General features: G+C 32.8%; 3 protein-coding genes across 5 annotated transcripts; all 3 read left to right on the top strand.

Moving 5' to 3' along the window:
* Nucleotides 1–357: 357 nt before the first annotated feature.
* On the top strand, nt 358–1,160 carry LOC111713608 (splicing factor 3A subunit 2). The gene is made up of 2 exons (XM_023488504.1): nt 358–465; nt 553–1,160. The coding sequence occupies exons 1-2, from the start codon at nt 426–428 to the stop codon at nt 1,011–1,013; spliced, it is 501 nt and encodes a 166-aa protein (XP_023344272.1). The 5' UTR covers nt 358–425; the 3' UTR covers nt 1,014–1,160.
* A 3,625-nt stretch (nt 1,161–4,785) lies between these two features.
* LOC111713603 (monoacylglycerol lipase ABHD12) lies at nt 4,786–18,875 on the top strand. 2 transcript variants are annotated; one of them, XM_023488496.1, is made up of 15 exons: nt 4,786–5,013; nt 5,617–5,734; nt 5,964–5,997; nt 7,225–7,301; nt 9,385–9,459; nt 9,640–9,689; nt 10,328–10,436; nt 11,013–11,090; nt 11,379–11,447; nt 11,516–11,604; nt 12,329–12,426; nt 12,538–12,661; nt 13,937–13,979; nt 18,505–18,583; nt 18,774–18,875. In XM_023488496.1, the coding sequence occupies exons 1-15, from the start codon at nt 4,944–4,946 to the stop codon at nt 18,828–18,830; spliced, it is 1,170 nt and encodes a 389-aa protein (XP_023344264.1). In that variant the 5' UTR covers nt 4,786–4,943; the 3' UTR covers nt 18,831–18,875. The 2 variants fall into 2 exon arrangements, with proteins under 2 accessions (XP_023344264.1, XP_023344263.1); XM_023488495.1 differs by having other exon boundaries at nt 4,916–5,013; nt 13,931–13,979.
* Nucleotides 14,484–15,907, top strand: LOC111713604 (actin-5C). 2 transcript variants are annotated; one of them, XM_023488499.1, is made up of 2 exons: nt 14,484–14,715; nt 14,769–15,907. In XM_023488499.1, exons 1-2 carry the CDS (start codon nt 14,547–14,549, stop codon nt 15,728–15,730), a joined length of 1,131 nt encoding a protein of 376 aa, XP_023344267.1. In that variant the 5' UTR covers nt 14,484–14,546; the 3' UTR covers nt 15,731–15,907. The 2 variants fall into 2 exon arrangements, with proteins under 2 accessions (XP_023344267.1, XP_023344265.1); XM_023488497.1 differs by having other exon boundaries at nt 14,484–14,736; nt 14,790–15,901.
* Nucleotides 18,876–19,043: the final 168 nt, after the last annotated feature.

The following is a 19,043-nucleotide window of genomic DNA, read 5'->3' as shown; positions in this document are numbered from 1 at the left end:
GTCCACCGGAATTCCTCAGGAAGTATCGCATTTAGTGTTCCCCTTGTAACAGCTCTGCTCAAAGAGCAGGAAAAGGGCCGTTTCAGAAAGGGCTCCGATTTCCGTGGCTACTGTAGATAAGAAGGACGCTAGCTAATTGAGCACAGGGTTCAGGGCCACTTGGCCTTCTCTCCCTCCATATGTGCAGACACCTTCCTCAGCATCTACTGCAGATAGTGCAGAGAGCTTTCTATCAGAGCTCTGTTATCAGGTTGTAGGAATGCAACTGTTTGTCAACTTATTATTTTTTTCAAAAATGAAGTCATAATCCTCCTAATTTAGTTTTATAAAATAATACAGCAAAACATGATGGAAACACTTAAATTCAAAATCAATTAGAAATTAAACTTTTTAGATCTTTCAAAATCCACGAGAATAATCTTGGCATGGCAACAGGCTCACAGCAGCAACAACCCAAGCCTAGTGGTAAGAATAAGCTTTATCTAAAACAAACAATTTACGACTTATTATGCTAAAAACATTTATTTAACATTAATATTAAACATTTATCAGGTAATTCTGGATATCCTTCATATCCTGCCCAGCCAGGGGGATATCCACCACAACAAGCCGGAGGATATCCTGGCTCTGCTCCAGCTGGATACCCACCCAACTCGTCTGGATATCCACCAAATCCAACTGGATATCCACCAAATCCCACTGGATATCCCTCTAATCAAACCGGATATTCCCAAAATCCTACTGGATATCTACCGAATCCAACTGGATATCCTTCTAATCCCACTGGCGTTCCCCCTAACCCTTCTGGATATCCGCTAAATCCAGCTGGATACCCTCCAAACCCGTCTGGATATCCTCCTAACCCCTCTGGATATCCTCCAAACCCCTCTGGATATCCTCCAAACCCCTCTGGATACCCACCTAATCCCTCTGGATATCCACCAAGTGGATTCAACATGCCTGGAGCCCTTTTCCCTGATAGTAACCTACCCTCCGGCCCTGGATACAAATAATGAGATAAATTAAAGAAAAATGGCTGGAAAATTGAAATCACGTGGCACAAATCATGTGACGGATCAGCTGATATTTCTAGTCGGTCTTATGTTTTTCAGCTGATTAAACGTAATATTTTTAATATATATTTTAATCCGTTTGTTAGACATTTGCTCAACATTTTTTGATTTCTCAACATGATTGGTGATAGAGAACATAATAAACCAGTCAGAGGCGTATTTAAGGGTAGGCTATGGGGGCTGAGCGCCCCCTGAACTAGTGAAATCTATGGATTTCAGGGGTTTTTCAGGCCCCAACCCCTGTGAAGAAAAAAGTTTCAACCCCCCCCCCCTAGAAAAATTCCTGAATACGCCCCTGAAACCAGTCTCATAATAAATTTGATTTTAGGTGTTTTAACATAAACTGTTATGTAAATCGCTAGGTTTCTTTTATACTTTTAGTAACATTTACATGTACTTGTACATTTTTTTGTACAAAATATTGCATGCATAATCACAAATTTAATAATTACATTGTAAGCTAAAGGCATGATCATACAATTTTCGTTTAGTTAAAAATATATAATTACTAGGGTTGCAAATTTACTTACACCAGACTCTGAGAATGAACATCTTGCTATTGCTGAACTGAAAACTTTAGAAGTGTATATCCTTAATACAGATCACTGAATCTGAATATCCGCTGTGGACACTTTTGATTTCTGCTTAAACCACTCTTTATCCTCTTTTTGGATAGCCCTACTGGATTTTGACCAATTAGAGTACTATCAATAAATGGCGCGCAAAGTTTCAAATTTCCAGGCTTCTAATCATAGATAAATAAAAAAACATAGATAGCTTATGCACGCAAAATGTCGTCTTATGCGCAATATATCTTTATCTATGCTTCTAACAGCTGTTTGGGATTCTGCATACACCTTCCTGGATACAAACTAAATATTAAAATAATCTTGAGATTAACAAAAGAGGAAAATCAAGCATTTATCTCGATATCCACAATTCTAAAGTTTTGTTTCTGTGTCACAAAGACACAAAAACCATTGATAGTTGTTTTGTAATAGTTGTTTTTTAGCATAGGAAATCAAAGTTTAGGAACAAAACAGTTTTATTTTTTTGTGCTATCAAGGTTTGTTGTTGTAAAATAGAGAATGTGTTGTTCTTTTTTTAAAAGAAATGGAAAATTAATTTTACCATTAACACACTGCACAATTGCACCGAATTTATAACTTGAGTATATCAGTTATCTTCTGTTTCCACTGTTTACAAGATCCCCCTGTAGAGTCAATACAATTGCACCGTATTTATAACTTGAGTATACCAGGTATCTTCTGTTTCCACTGTTTACAAGATCCCCCTGTAGAGTCAATACAATTGCACCGTATTTATAACTTGAGTATACCAATTATCTTCTGTTTCCACTGTTTACAAGATCCCCCTGTAGAGTCAATACAATTGCACCGTATTTATAACTTGAGTATACCAGTTATCTTCTGTTTCCACTGTTTACAGGTCCCCCTGTAGAGTCAATACAATGTTTTGCTTGTAAAACATGAGACAAACAATCAGCTAAAATTTTAATTGAGATTAGGTCGCCAAATTAAATTTACAGTAATAGACACAGTGTATAGAGAAAATAGACAATTCTTTGTCTATTTTTAGATTTAAGGGATTTTAATAGACACAGTGTGTAGAGAAAATAGACAATTCTTTGTCTATTTTTTAGATTCAAGGGACTTTAATAGACACAGTGTACAGAGAAAATAGACAATTCTTAATTGTAATTTCATGTGACTCTCCATGCATGCATTCACAACGGGGTTCTCTTTTAAGTTTTAAGAAAAAATTTTAAAATTTTTAAGGAAAATATACCCGGAGTTTTGACCTTCACATAAAAGCCGCCTATAATACGTCAAGAAAAGTCACAATTAATACAGTTTAACATAGAACTTTAAAGATATTGAAAGAATATATAAAATGTCGTCTTGACCATTTACCAATAGGTTTTAAACCATTTTACCTAAATCTTTATAATTGCAGAAATAAATAAATAGTCATTTAATAAGCGGAAACAGTTCAAAAGAGCTCCAGGATGATTGTTCAATTTAAAAACTAAATATCTCCATTATCAGTAGGTTTAGGAAAACGACATTCTATAAATTCATTCGATGTCTCCGAAGTTCTGGGTTAAACTGTAAGATGATCAAATAAAGCTAGGCACTTTCTAGTTTTTTATTAGTTCGTTAAACATTCGTTAACGAAGGCCATAAGCTGCATTGATCGTTCCACTTTCGTTCATTTCAAAATAGTTATATTTCAAAAAAAAATTTCAGTCGGTATTTTAAAAATAAACGATTGTTAATGAATCATACCGTTCTTTCACGAATTGCTAATGATGTTAACGATGTTAACAATGCCTTATTTTATTTTATAGTTGCTTCGACATTCAGGGTTTGGGTTCCTCGGAACAAAATTAAAGATGATTTATGAAAATATGCGGGGTCAGATGTACACAATTTATATAATTGATAACATTTCTGGTAGGGTTTCCAGCGAAATCGTTTCGCGAAAATTTTCTCTCTTTTCTCCGAAAGTTTCTTATTTTTTCGTATTCTTTTTTTAAGATCTAGATATTTATTTATGTATCGAGGTTATTACAAGTTTACAAAATTGTTAATATGGATTTAACACAAAACATTTTTGCAATGTTATCGTGTAAATACAATTGTAAATTAATTAAGTCGAAATCTAGAATTTTACAGATACATTTTTTCGTTTTTTCATGTCTGGATTGCTGGTAAATTTATATTCAAGTATTGACAAAGCAGCAGTTCAAGAGAAAAAACTACATTATATATGATAGGATAGCATACTTTTATGAAATCTGACTTGGAGATACTACAAACACAGTGTGTGTTATCTCTTATTGGAAAATGCTTCAAATAACAGTATTCATGCTTTCACATAAACATACACGGGAGCGAGTTTTCTTTTTTATATTAAAGAAAATTATTGTTAGCTTCATAAAGAGAAACATTGACCGTTACTCGTTAATATTGAGGCTACATAATTTAGGATAAAATAAAGAACATCATAATTAACATCTTTAATAACGGGGAGCATTGACGGCTCCTTGTTAATATCGAGGCTATATAAACTAGTATAGTGGAAAGAGACAAGATTTCAGTCTCTTCCTGTTCATCGTATCTTGTGAGATCATGGTTCCTCGGCTTGTTGCGGTGAAGTTTGTCTCCGTCAACCGCGAAATCGGGAGGCGTGTAAGTTCTGCTCATACTGAATTAATAAAAAGATCTATTAGTTTATTTAAAATCTTCGGTTGTTCTTAAATTGAACTCAAAGAATGTCAATTTTTAAATCATAGAATCTTTATTTGGAGACGTATTGAGAAAAGTATTTTTACAAAAGTGTTTATAAAAAAAGTTCAGATTGGATAAATAGGAACTTTGTAAAGACATAGAGGACAAAATTCGTATTCTGTAGAAAAAAATGCGAAAATATCGCGTATGTTTTCGGTTATTATCATCAATGACAAAAAAGACAATTTAAAATGGGTCCAGCTTCTCAAAAAATAGTTCTAACTGCGTTTAAAATTTGTTTCGAGCATAATATTTGGTTGTTCCCCAGTCATAGATACCTATAAGTATAAAGTTGTAATCTCAGTTTGTTTGTTTATCAGATCATAACTCTCGATCAGGAACCCCTTGACCGATTTGCCTCACATTTTGATTGGGAAACTCGGGAGACCCACAGGAATATTCTTAGCTTGAGATTATAAGTTGAGTCCACTTTTAACGGGAAAATAACTAAAATCGTAATTTACGACAACGGCGGGTAAATGGTGGGAATTACTATGACTCCCCTTTCAAGCTGGGTTCCTAAGCTAGTGTTTATATAAAGAGTTTCAGAGACGAAATGTTCCGATATGCTTTGCTATTTTCTTTTGCTCTTACCGTAACCTTGGAACCTGTTTTCAAAATTAACGGTAAATATTTTTAAACCAAAATTCTATGCAAACTGCAAACAAACTTTGAAAGATTGCAACAAATTAAAAAAAAACCTATAATCAAAAGTTTCAAAATTTTACATAATACCGAAGTCATTTGAAACTAAAAAGTTAGAATGGGCATTTTTAAATAGGTATACATAGGGCTGGGAACGTTCCAACTTTTTCTAGCCGTTTCGTTAACGGTTGGTTCCAACCATTAAAAAATAAAAATTTCAGTTAGCAGATAATTTTAAAGGTGAGGTTGGAGCGTTCATTCCGTTGACGGCATTTTTTATTTTTTTTAAATGTCATGCAATTTTAATCCGAAAATAAGGAAATTTACTGTTTTCATCTTACCAGTTAACGTTTTTAACAATGATTTTTTTTCAAAAACGGCTAATCCGTTTTGTTAATGATTTAAAAATGACGTTTTTTGCCATTCGCTAACGGACTCTTCCGTTAATTTTCGAAAACCTCGGTTTCCTTAATGGAACTTTGCCCAGTCCTAGCTATAAAATTTATTTTAAACGTATTAAATCTCTCTCTCCTTCTCTCTCTCTCTCTCTCTCTCTGGATCTCTGGATCTCCTCCTGTACTTAGGAAACCAGACTTTAAATGAAGAGAAGACAACTAAAGAAGTTTTCTTACAAAATGAGGAAAGGGAAGAAAAACAAGAAGAAGAAGAGGAAAAAATTATAGAAAATGAAAATAATAGAAGGTAAATAGTAATTTGCTATAACGTTATTTTTTTTAAGAATTTTATTTTAAAAGTTTTTTCCTATAAAAGATAAATAAAAATTGTACCAAATTACAAAAAGTGTAAAACAGCACACCTCAAACATTTATTTCTGATATTTTCAAAATAATTGGTATCAGAAATAGTCGGTGTACATTCTTCTTTTCTTTCACATGAAAAAAATCAAATGAAATTAATAAAATTGTTCTAGTTTTCACGAAGAAATGTCAGCTATCGCCATGGAGGTAAAAAAGCTACTTAAAAAAAAAGATTTTGTATTAATGTCAAATACTGTCCAAAACAAGAGAGGGTGTCATATTGGCCATAGAGGATACATTTTCATTCAATGTTTTTAAAAAAGGTTAAATTACATAAAATTCATATTTTTGAAGGCATTATTTTTTCCCAGACTTGAAGAAAGGTCAGAAACTAATCTCCTGGACGTTTTTACAGGAGTCATCGACAAATATCTTTTGAGAATTAAGTTTCTTAAAAATATTAGATTAAAGAGGTCACAAAGCACCTGAAAACTTGCCTCTAACTTAAATTGTCTAATCCTTATATATGTCAAACCTGATGTCAAAGACCTATTATTTTATATAAAAAAAATTGATAAATTGAAATTGAAGAGTACTTGTACGTTGCTAAAGCAAGTTGTGTACAGAAAACGTACAGGCTATATAGATGTCAAAACGGGACAGTACAAAATGGGACAGTACAAAAAGGGACAGTACAAAATGGGACAGTACAAAAAGGGACAGTACAAAATGGGACAGTACAAAAAGGGACAGTACAAAATGGGACAGTACAAAAAGGGACAGTACAAAATGGGACAGTACAAAAAGGGACAGTACAAAATGGGACAGTACAAAAAGGGACAGTACAAAATGGGACAGTACAAAAAGGGACAGTACAAAATGGGACAGTACAAAAAGGGACAGTACAAAATGGGACAGTACAAAAAGGGACAGTACAAAATGGGACAGTACAAAAAGGGACAGTACAAAATGGGACAGTACAAAAAGGGACAGTACAAAATGGGACAGTACAAAAAGGGACAGTACAAAATGGGACAGTACAAAAAGGGACAGTACAAAATGGGACAGTACAAAAAGGGACAGTACAAAACGGTACAGCATAAAAACGGTACAGTACAAAAACGGGATAGTACAGCAAATGAATCATCCCTTTCTAGGGAGTTTAATGTTCATCAGGATGCGAAAACTAGAAAACTAGAAAACTAGAAAACTAGAAAACTAGAAAACTAGAAAACTAGAAAACTAGAAAACTAGAAAACTAGAAAACTAGAAAACTAGAAAACTAGAAAACTAGAAAACTAGAAAACTAGAAAACTAGAAAACTAGAAAACTAGAAAACTAGAAAACTAGAAAACTAGAAAACTAGAAAACTAGAAAACTAGAAAACTAGAAAACTAGTTCTCGGTTCTTGATGAAATGTTATTTCTACTTTAGAGAGTTGAATGTGGCAAATATACAACATGGTTTGTTAGAACAGTTGTATTTTTACCTATAGTTAGGTTTAAAATCAGGTACGTAGTGCTCATGATGCATGCTTTCATAAAAACATAATATTTCTTCTTTGAATTCTTTGACTTTTTGGCCTTAACGATTATCAGGTTTTCTTAACAAACTAAGAAGTTTAGCTTTTAACTGTTGCTCTAAAATTTGTCATCTTAAATTGTTCTAAATTTTTGAATTGGCGTATTTAAAAAAAAATTAAATTATGATGGTCCAAATTATGGTTCATATTATATATATTGTAGAAGTCTCAATAACTCAGAATGATAACATATTTTCACAAGTTTATTTATTCATATGTTACTCGCTTAACATACTAAGAATGACTAGTGTAAAATCCGAGATTGAACAAGTTTGCGAAATATCAGTGAAACTGTTTGCGCATTTATGCAAACTCAATTCTAATTTTAACATGTAGGACAAAATCATATTTTCTTATAACTAAAAGTCAGGCTTCTACAATATAGACATAACTATAGAGCAATAATCAGAGCAGCTTCTATAGTTTTAATATTTATTAATACAAATTATTTCGTTTTGCTCGTCTTCAGTTAATATTTAATAAACATGGATAAGTTTATTAAATAAATTAAAGCAATTAATTACATTAAAGCAATGTTTAATTATAATTTATTCTGTTACAACGCAAAAAGTTGATTTATTTATTTATAGTAACTTACAAATCGCATGGCTAAGTGAAATAATTTATGCAAATTGCTCAATTGCCGTGTTTAATGTTTATTCGACTATTTACAATTATAACTTGGGTCTTGCTATGAGAAAGTGATTACTCCTTCATTTTCTAACTGTGATTTAGCTGGGAACTCCCAGGCTAGCTAGGCGAGTAAGTGATTACTCCTTCATTTTCTAACTGTGATTTAGCTGGGAACTCCCAGGCTAGCTAGGAGAGTAAGTGATTACTCCATCATTTTCTAGTTGTGATTTAGCTGGGAACTCCCAGGCTAGCTAGGCGAGTAAGTGATTACTCCATCATTTTCTATAGTTGTGATTTAGCTGGGAACTCCCGGGCTAGCTAGGCGAGAAAGTGATTACTCCTTAATTTTCTAGATGTTATTTAGCTGGGAACTCCCAGGCTAGCTAGGCGAGAAAGTGATTACTCCTTAATTTTCTAGATGTTATTTAGCTGGGAACTCCCAGGCTAGCTAGGCGAGAAAGTGATTACTCCTTCATTTTCTAGATGTTATTTAGCTGGGAACTCCCAGGCTAGCTAGGCGAGAAAGTCGCAGCTAAATCACAGCTAGAAAATATTTAAAGAATCCACACCACATATCTTTACAAATTAATGTGGCGGACCTTGATTATCTATACATATAAATAAGGTTGTAATATTTGTTTGTTTGTATGTCCGATCATAACACCCTGACCGATTTGCCTCAAATTTTGATTGGGAAACTCAGGAGTACCACGGGAATGTGTTGGTTTGATTTTTAAATTCTAAATTTAGTGGATCCACTATTTTATGGAGAAAAAAGGCCAAAATCGTAATTTACAACCAAGCGCGGGTAAACGACGGAAGTACCTATATGAGTAACGCTGGGTTCTCAAGCTAGTACATTCACAAAATAATAATAGAATCCACCTTCGTTCTTCCTCTTGGAAACACACACAAGAAATAAAATCATAAATCTTTGAAAAATTTACGCTTTTAGCAATTATAGCAACCCTCTTCCAGAATGATAAAATGTTTTCTTTAAAATTCTATACGGTTCAACCTTTTCTGAAAAATTTGAGCAAAACAAATATAAATACGCCCTTAGGTTTTCCAGGGGCGTATTCAGGAATTTGTCTAAGGGGGGTTAATTTTTTTTCTTTCCGGGGGGCTCATCACCCGTTGAGCCTGGAAACCCCTGAAATCAATATATTTCACTGGACCAGGGGGGGGGGCTAAACCCACATAGCCCCCCCTGAATACGCCTCTAAAACCAAATGCTAGATTTATAATTAATGTCCAATATAAATATTTGTATTTCGCCAGAGGAGGTCGGAACTGCTTAGTGGAGACGGAGATCAATGTTTGATCCGAGATTCACAAAACTGAAGTTGGACTTTAATTTTTTTTTTCTATTGAACCAGGGGAGGTATTTTAAACCTGTTCCGAGATCTATCCGACCCAGCAGACTATGGAATTAGCAATGGAAAAAATTTTAGGTAAGCAAAAGAAGGGAAAAAATTGTCTAATTTATTCCACTCTTATAATTTATACCCTTGCATTAAAAACTCAGCAAAAAGCAAACTAAACTAAACTAAGCAAAAAAAATCAGAAATTTGCCAATGTTAAATTTATCAAAATATAATAAATTTAATTCAAGAGTATTTTTTTTATTACAGAATTCCGACTGTTAAAGGTTCCCTTGGAGCCTGGTTTATCTGGCCCCAAGGATAGAGATGGAAATCGTTTTTTCATATGAACACAATTTTTGAGAACGAACAAGATTTTTCGTGAACGATGGTTTTATTCAGAAAAAAAACAATGGTGGACAAACGACTTGGAACATTCATAGAATTGAAAAAACGATCGTTTGTAAAAAAAACGAACGAAAAAACAAAAACGTACACTTTGAAAGTGTTCAAACGAACGAAAGAAATTTCTTATTTTACTGAACAAACGAGTTTTATTTCAAATGATATGGCTCTGGTCTGAATTTAAATAATAATCGGAAGTTTTTTAAAAATTTAAAGAAAACAAACTTTTATTGTTATTGTCTAGAAAAAAACTGAAAGAAACATTAATTCAAAAAAAATAATTCTGTTAATTTTGTAAGTTAAGCCGAAAAAAGGCTTGGATTCTTTAGAAAAGTAATTATTTTGAAACAAAAAAAAACGAAATAAAATTATTCGAAAAGAGATAATTTAGTTGATTTTTATGTTAATCCCAAAAAATTAATTTGAGAGCTTAGAATGGCTGAAATTTTTTTTTAAATTAACAAATAATTCTCTTATTCCTACCAACCAAACGTTTTTATCTAACGGTTAACAAACAGTCAAATAATACCTAACATGCCCTTCCTTACTCAAGGGTCCTCTGTGACTAGTTTATCTGAGTTAAGACCACGTGACACTCTGATTGTGTATATGCATGGAAACTCTGATTCCAGAGGGTTCGGAGACAGGATACAGCTTTACAGGTTAATCATCTTCATGTAGTTACGAGTAACCAAACTTTATGAAAATGTGATATCCTGTAAATATCCTGTAAATATCCTGTAAATATCCTGTAAATATCTGTAAATATCCGAATTGATTAAAAGAGTTTTCTTCCTGCAGAATTTATAACTTCAAAATAAGAAATATATTTCAATGTTTGTTACATCATTATCAATTCTAGAACAGAGGAACTGAGTTTTTGCCACAAACTCTGACTTGCTAACCCTTATATCTTCAACCTGATGTCGTATACCTTTGATATTTCAAAATATGAATTTTGTTAGATCAAATTGTCTAAGTTTGAAATATCAAAGGTTTACAACATCATATTGCAAAGATATAGAGATAAGAAAATATGAGTTTGAGGCAAAAACTTGCAGTTCCTTTGACTAATAAATCATAAAGATTAGACAGGGGATTAAGAAGAAATGAAAGATTTAAAAAACGTTTTACAATTAACAAAAGTAAAGAAAAGACTACAATGTAAGATAAATACAATAAATACAATAAAAAACAGAAAGAAAAAAGAAAGAAAAAAAAGAAATAATATTGTGTAGTGTATTAACCAAGATGGGATACTATGTTCTTTCATTCGACTACCGAGGTTTTGGGGATTCTACAAAAGTTCATCTCAGGTATTTTTACGCGGACTTTCGCAAATTTTTTCCTCTATGATAATTTTATTTATTATTATTTAATTTTGAAGAATATTAGGTTCCATTAGTAACGGAAGTAATTATTAAAAATAATGAAACATTAAGTAACAAACTAAAATTATTTTATAAAAATAAAAAAACGCTGTTTTCAGGACATATTTTATCATAAAAAAACTTTGTATTTAATTTTAAAAATGGTTGTACTATGTTTATTTGTAAACAAGTAAACAGTCCCTTTGAAAGGAAAATATTTGATTTAAATTGCAGTGAAACTACCTTGGTATCTGACAGCTTGAATGTCCTAACCTGGGCAACTAATTCTTTTAAAAAATCAAGGTGAGCTTTCTTTTAAAAAAGAATCTGCTTAAAACTTCAATATCTTAAATTTTCTTTTGTTTTCACAGTGGGAAAGGTCCTTTGTTGGTTGTTTGGGGGCACTCACTTGGCACTTCGATTGCTACAATAACAACAAATAAATGGCAAGCACTTGATAGTAAGTACATTATTTTTACACTTTTCAAAAAAAATTTTCATTCCACTTTAAAAAAATCCTCCTCCCCTAATTTGCTTACTTTTTTATAAATTTCTAGAAAGTATTTGTTTCATTATCTTTATTTTTAATTTGTAATAATTTTGGTAATTTTCTGTAGGACTGCTGAGGATATGAAATATATCGAAATTAATTTCCAAACCCGAGTTTTTCTACCTGTGAGAGTGAAACCTTTTTTTGCCAGTTAGGACAATTTTCAAGTACAATTCATGTTTTCATTGTTGCTTTTTTTTTAATGTAATTAAAAATCACATGCTGGAATGCTAACTTTTGTATGTCCCACATAATATTAGATCATGGTTGATGATTGTCCCACATAATATTAGTTCATGCTTGATGTTTGTCCCACATAATATTAGATCATGGTTGATTATTGTCCCACATAATATTAGATCATACTTGATGTTTGACCCACATAATATTAGATCATGGTTGATAATTGTCCCACATAATATTAGTTCATGCTTGATGATTGTCCCACATAATATCAGATCATGCTTGATGTTTGTCCCACATAATATTAGATCATGGTTGATGATTGTCCCACATAATATTAGATCATGCTTGATGTCTGTCCCAAATAATATTAGATCATTTATTGTCCCACATAATATTAGTTCATGCTTGATGAATTCTCAATGCACATGCTAAAATATAAATATTTTAGAGTATCTTATTAGCGGACTAGTTCTAGAAGCTGCTTTTAATACTATGGAAGATGAGGCCCAGTATTTAGGTGGGGCACTTGTGTCATGGCTAAACCTGGTAAATATTTTCACTTTTTACTTCAAAACTTAGATTTGTAATTTCTTTTTTCAGTCAGCGTAAAAAAAGCAATGGTTTCTTGGTAAAATTTTAAATGTGTGTTTACTGCAGAATGTGTCAGCTGAATTGAAATGCGCAGATGCCGAGTTCCGTTCTGTCGATTATCTACTGAACATCACTGCGCCTACGCTAGCTTTGCACGCGGAAGACGATACAGTAGTTCCTGTACATCTCGGTGAGAAATTTTTCATCTTACTTGAAATATTTAGTTGAATGACCATTATTTAAGTGTAAAGAATAAAGAATAAGAAAAAAATTGCACCTTAGGCCCCGACTAGCGCCTTGGTGTACTGTCCTGTTTAACCTCCCCCCCAGCATATCCTGGTTTTCAAGTACCCCAGCAGAGATAGGGTAGTTGAAGTGAATATGCAGTTTTGTGGAAAACTTCTTTCGGATTCATTTGAGACATATTAAACTTTTTAAAGATCTATAAATCCTGAGTTTGACATGCAAATTGGACGTTAAAAACTCCTACTTTAGGGGTGGATATGTTTTCAGAATTAGTTTTTTTAAATTATTAAACTCTAGAACTCTGTCTTAAACTATCTCATATCTATCTATTGTTTCTGGGCGAAAAGAAAGAAATATCTTTAAAACAATTTCTATTGATAATCTGGTAGCGTAAATATTACAGGATAGACTACTTGCAGGAAAAAAATTGAAAACCCTTTTATACCCAAGTGCGCCTAGCCTAGCCTAGCACGCTTGTTCGGTACAAAAAGGTTCTTAACCAAAAAATGAAACATAAACAGAAATAAAAGTCGCTGCATAACGACAACGAAAAATAAAGTAAAAATTATACAGTAATCAATTTAGATGGTGAGGAACATATTTCTGAAAAGAAATTTGTCTATAAATCAATGCTAAAATCAATTATTTCGTTTTCATTTTTATATTGAATTTCTTATTTTCTTTGAATTTATTCGCAGATTTCTTCAAATTCTTCAAATGTCGTCTTTTCAATAATAATTCTAGAAAATCTTTAGAAAATCTTTGTGAATAATGAGAAACCAGAATAATGAGAAAATAGAAACTAATAATTGAACAAGATTACTTATTTTCTATGATAAGCTTAATTTTTATTTTCTCAACATGTTCCTTTACGTGACGTCTGTAGTTTATTGTAGAACTTTTTTACATTTAATGTCGTCGTTCTTTAATAATTTAAAAAAACTAATTCTGAAAACGTATCCACGCCCAAAGTAGGAGTTTTGAAAATCGAATTTGCGCTCATACTCAGGATTTACAGATCTTTAAAAAGTTTAATATGTCTCAAATGAATCCGAAAGAAGTTTTCCACAACACTGCATACTCAGTTCAATTACCTTATATAGCCGGTTACTCCCTTAAAGATAAAGTGAAAACACATTTTAGAACACTCGTTTTTTGTATGCTTTGTTTATTGGGAACCCTTTCTTATATGAATGCTCTTTTAATTTTTAAGGTAAAGAACTTTTTAAGAGTGCTGTTGCTGGTGGGAAAACTAATATTAGGTAAAACATCAATGCACTGCACTATAGACTTGATTTCAAGTGACCCTCCGTTAAAGAGATACATTTCCAATTTACAATACTCCTCTTTGAATATTTATCTAGATCAGAATGCGGACGATAAAATTGTTTTCTTGTTCAAGACTTAAGTTAAAAAAAAAAACAATTAAAAATTATCAATTTTTTTGGATACTCAGATACAAGAACATTGTTATATTATAAAAATTAGAAACTTTTAATGGAAGGTCCGTCAAAATTATGATAAAAGTTAAAATAATTCTAAAAAGATTAATTTTTCTAATGCTAATAAAAAGATGTATGAATATAACATTTTACAAACAAGGCTACAGCCCAGCTAGCAGAAAATTTAAACAAAACTTTCCCAAACATTCCCTGATTTTCTCAGCTCACCGGTCAATTGACCAGGTCAACACAATACCTTACCTTATATGGCCTTCATGACTCTGCTTTCCTATCTGTGCTAAAGTATAAATGTTCAGATAGAAGAGTATAATTTATCAGTTTTCTGCTGCTCATTCTACACACAGCTTGTAGTAGAACTCAATCAAGATGTGTGACGAGGATGTTGCTGCTCTTGTCGTAGACAATGGATCTGGAATGTGCAAAGCTGGATTTGCTGGTGATGATGCTCCCAGAGCTGTCTTCCCCTCCATTGTCGGCCGTCCCCGTCACCAGGGAGTCATGGTTGGTATGGGACAGAAGGATGCTTATGTTGGAGATGAAGCCCAGAGCAAGAGAGGTATCCTCACCCTGAAGNTGCTTATGTTGGAGATGAAGCCCAGAGCAAGAGAGGTATTCTCACACTTAAGTACCCTGTTGAGCATGGAATCATCACCAACTGGGATGATATGGAGAAGATCTGGCATCACACCTTCTACAACGAGCTCCGTGTTGCCCCTGAGGAGCAGCCCGTCCTCCTGACTGAGGCCCCCCTCAACCCCAAGGCCAATAGAGAGAAGATGACTCAGATCATGTTTGAGACCTTCAATATGCCTGCTATGTATGTTGCTATCCAGGCTGTCCTCTCCCTCTATGCCTCTGGTCGTACCACTGGTCTTGTCATGGACTCTGGAGATGGTGTTTCCCACACTGTTCCTGTCTATGAAGGTTATGCTCTCCCCCATGCTATCCTTCGTCTGGATCTGGCTGGTCGTGAACTAACCAACTACCTCATGAAGATCCTGACTGAGAGAGGATACTCCTTCACCACCACTGCTGAGAGGGAGATTGTCAGAGACATCAAGGAGAAGCTCTGCTATGTTGCCCTTGACTTTGAGCAGGAGATGTCCACTGCTGCTGCCTCCACCTCCCTAGAGAAATCCTATGAGCTTCCTGACGGTCAGGTCATCACCATCGGTAACGAGAGGTTCAGGTGCCCTGAGGCCCTCTTCCAACCTTCCTTCCTTGGAATGGAGGCCTGTGGCATCCACGAGACCACCTTCAACTCCATCATGAAGTGTGATGTTGATATCCGTAAGGACCTGTATGCCAACACCGTCATGTCCGGAGGAACCACCATGTACCCTGGTATTGCTGACAGAATGCAGAAGGAGATCACTGCCCTGGCTCCCTCCACCATCAAGATCAAGATCATTGCTCCCCCTGAGAGAAAGTACTCTGTATGGATCGGAGGATCCATCCTGGCCTCCCTCTCCACCTTCCAACAGATGTGGATCTCCAAGCAGGAGTATGATGAGTGCGGACCCTCCATTGTTCACCGCAAGTGCTTCTAAATGAATAATTTAATCACATTTATTAATCCCCAGTCTTAACTTCTCTTCCATTTAATTGTATTCACATTCCATTGTAACTCACATTTTTTGTGATAATAGAATAATCTTAAAATTTAGACCGGAAAATAAACATAATTCAAGCAAAAATACTTCAGTAAAGAATGAAATAGGTTTTAATTCTTTTCCATTGATCACAAGAATCTACAGAATAGATGCATGAAAAAAGTTTTGTAAACAATGTAAGAAATTGTGGAATATTAATTCCAAGAAAATGAAAATTAAGTTGCGACTTTTATATTTCTGGTATGGGGGCATGTGAATTCATAATTTGAATTTTCTTAAATGTTTTCTGCCTTTTTTGTTCCTTCATCATTGACTGAATTATTAAGAATTTGGTCCCGATATTATTTTTCAAAATAAAAATGAATAAAATTTTCCTAAGTCTGCTGATTTTAAATGTAAACCGAGGGCAGACAACATTTAGGAAATCCCCCTTCTTGGACAAACTTTTTCTTACATTAACTACTTAAAATCAAAGTCTTTTCTACAGGGTGTCCCAAAAAACATGGGAATTCAGTGACGAATTCGATATCGTCTTTTCAAATAATTCTTTGATTTAGTATAGTGATACCTACTGAGAAAGCTGTAATCTGTAAGAGTTTCGTCTGCTATGTTTACATTTTGTTTGTTTATGTTTTGACTGCAACCGGATTACTTAGTAAAACAAGAAAATTACAGTATACAAACAGAGTAAACTTGTCCGTATTCACTGTTCATCTTGCGGAGACATTATTGACACATCTTTGCAGTCTTTTACCCTTTTCATTAAATAAACTCTAGCAGACATAATAATATTATGGCTTTTGAAATTAGGTATTACAATGCTAATTCATAACAAAGACGATATCGAATTCGTCACTGAATTCCCATGTTTTTTGGGACACCCTGTAAATTAAATTTTTAATGGAAAACTGGTGTTTACGACAAAACTTTTCATGATACAAATTCATCACGCGTGAGATTATAGAGAACATAGAATATGTAATATGTATGTACGGTAAACCTGGACTGTACGCCAAATGAGTATTCCCCTTTCAATGACATGTATGTACAGGGTGTCCCATTAAACATGGGAATTAAGTGACGACTTTTATATTGTCATCGATCCATATGGCATCTTTCATGAACACAATTATTGCAGTATTTCAGTTTAAACATCTTATATCGAAAACGCCTGGTCTGGAGAATTTTAAACTGTGGTTCACCAATTTTTTATCTTCAAAATTGATGGAGATATCGCAAAACTTGGACAAATTTCAATTAAATAAAAATAAAAATTGTCTTAATATCTCATATTTTCGTCAATATTTTATACATAAGAAAGATAGACCACTTTTTTACAGCTCATAAGACGTACAGCCTCGTTTTATACTTTCTTTGTCATCCCTTAAATATCAGAAATCAAAGACGACTTTCATGTCGTCTCTCAATTCCCATGTTTATTGGGACACCCTGTGGCCTGTAGTATAGTATAGATGGAAGAATAAAGATAAAGAATATATAGATGGAAGAATGTAGAATAAAGAATATATAGATGGAAGAATGAAGAATATGTAAATGGAAGAATGAAGAATAAAGAATATATTGATGGAAGAGTGAAGAATAAAGAATATATAGATGGAAGAATAAAGGATAAAGTATATATAGATGGAAGAATAAAGAATAAAGAATATATAGATGGAAGAATGTAGAATAAAGAATATATAAATGGAAGAATGAAGAATAAAGTATATAAAGATGGAAGAATGAAGAATAAAGAATATATTGATGGAAGAATAAAGAATAAAGAATATATAGATGGAAGAATGTAGAATAAAGAATATATAAATGGAAGAATGAAGAATAAAGTATATAAAGATGGAAGAATGAAGAATAAAGAATATATTGATGGAAGAATGAAGAATAAAGAATATATAGATGGAAGAATGAAGAATAAAGTATATATAGATGGTAGAATGAAGAATAAAGTATAATACAGATAAAGGAATGAAGAATAAAGTATATATAGATGGAAGAATGAAGAATAAAGTATAATACAGATGGAAGAATGAAGAATAAAGTATATATAGATGGTAGAATGAAGAATAAAGTATAATACAGATGGAAGATTGAAGAATAAAGCATATATAGTTGCAAGAATGAAGAATAAAGAATATATAGATGGAAGATTGAAGAATAAAGTATATATAGATGGTAGAATGAAGAATAAAGTATAATACAGATAAAGGAATGAAGAATAAAGAAGAATGAAGAATAAAGAATATATAGATGGAAGATTGAAGAATAAAGTATATATAGATGGAAGAATGAAGAATAAAGTATAATGCAGATGGAAGATTGAAGAATAAAGCATATATAGTTGCAAGAATGAAGAATAAAGAATATATAGATGGAAGAATGAAGAATAAAGTATATATAGATGGAAGAATAAAGAATAAAGAATATATAAATGGAAGAATGAAGAATAAAGAATATGTAAATGGAAGAATGAAGAATAAAGAATATAGAAATGGAAGAATGAAGAATAAAGAATATATAGATGGAAGATTGAAGAATAAAGGAGAAAAGAGAAGAAAAAGAGAAGAAACTAAAATATATGGTTGAGAAAATATTTAAGAATTTGTTTGGTTTATTTGACCTGTGACCCCCGTTTTACAATAAAAAGAACCGCTTGCATTGCAAACTTTTATTGTGTACACAAAATTATCTTTTAGGTTTATCAATTATGACAAGAAATACAATCTCAATCATAATCATATATTCTCAGCGACAACAATAGACCAAGATCTCAAGGTATATTTTAGTACAATATAAAACACATTAAAATGTAAAAGTTAAAACGCAGTGGTAAACATGTCCGTTTAATGCTACAAACCTGCAGATTGTAGGTTCGGTGTGACAATTTCAAGTTTGACTCTTTCTTGCTCAGTGAAGAACACATTAAACGGGTATTATTGTAAATCTCCTTAAACCATTTTTTCAGGAATTCTTTTATCTCGTTGGAAACACTTCAAACGCTGATAATCTACCCACGAATTAATAAAAATGTATATATTTTTTTAATAAACATTCATTATACAGTCTATACAGTAATTTTTTGTTAAGTCATAATCTCAATGATTTAGATGTAAAATCTCAGTCGATGCTTACAATATTGGGAGAGCATCAAAGAGACGAAGAGTAAAACATGCAATATTTTAAAGCTGATTTACAAAGTGATGTTCACTTTTCACTTTTTTGCAATTCAAACAAA

The sequence above is a fragment of the Eurytemora carolleeae genome, unplaced genomic scaffold (assembly GCF_000591075.1).
Source record: "Eurytemora carolleeae unplaced genomic scaffold, Eaff_2.0 scaffold1449, whole genome shotgun sequence".
NCBI classification, from domain to species: Eukaryota; Metazoa; Arthropoda; class Copepoda; order Calanoida; family Temoridae; genus Eurytemora; species Eurytemora carolleeae.
The sequence above is the reverse complement of the archived record's forward strand: the minus strand, read 5'-3'. Positions and strand labels throughout refer to the sequence as shown.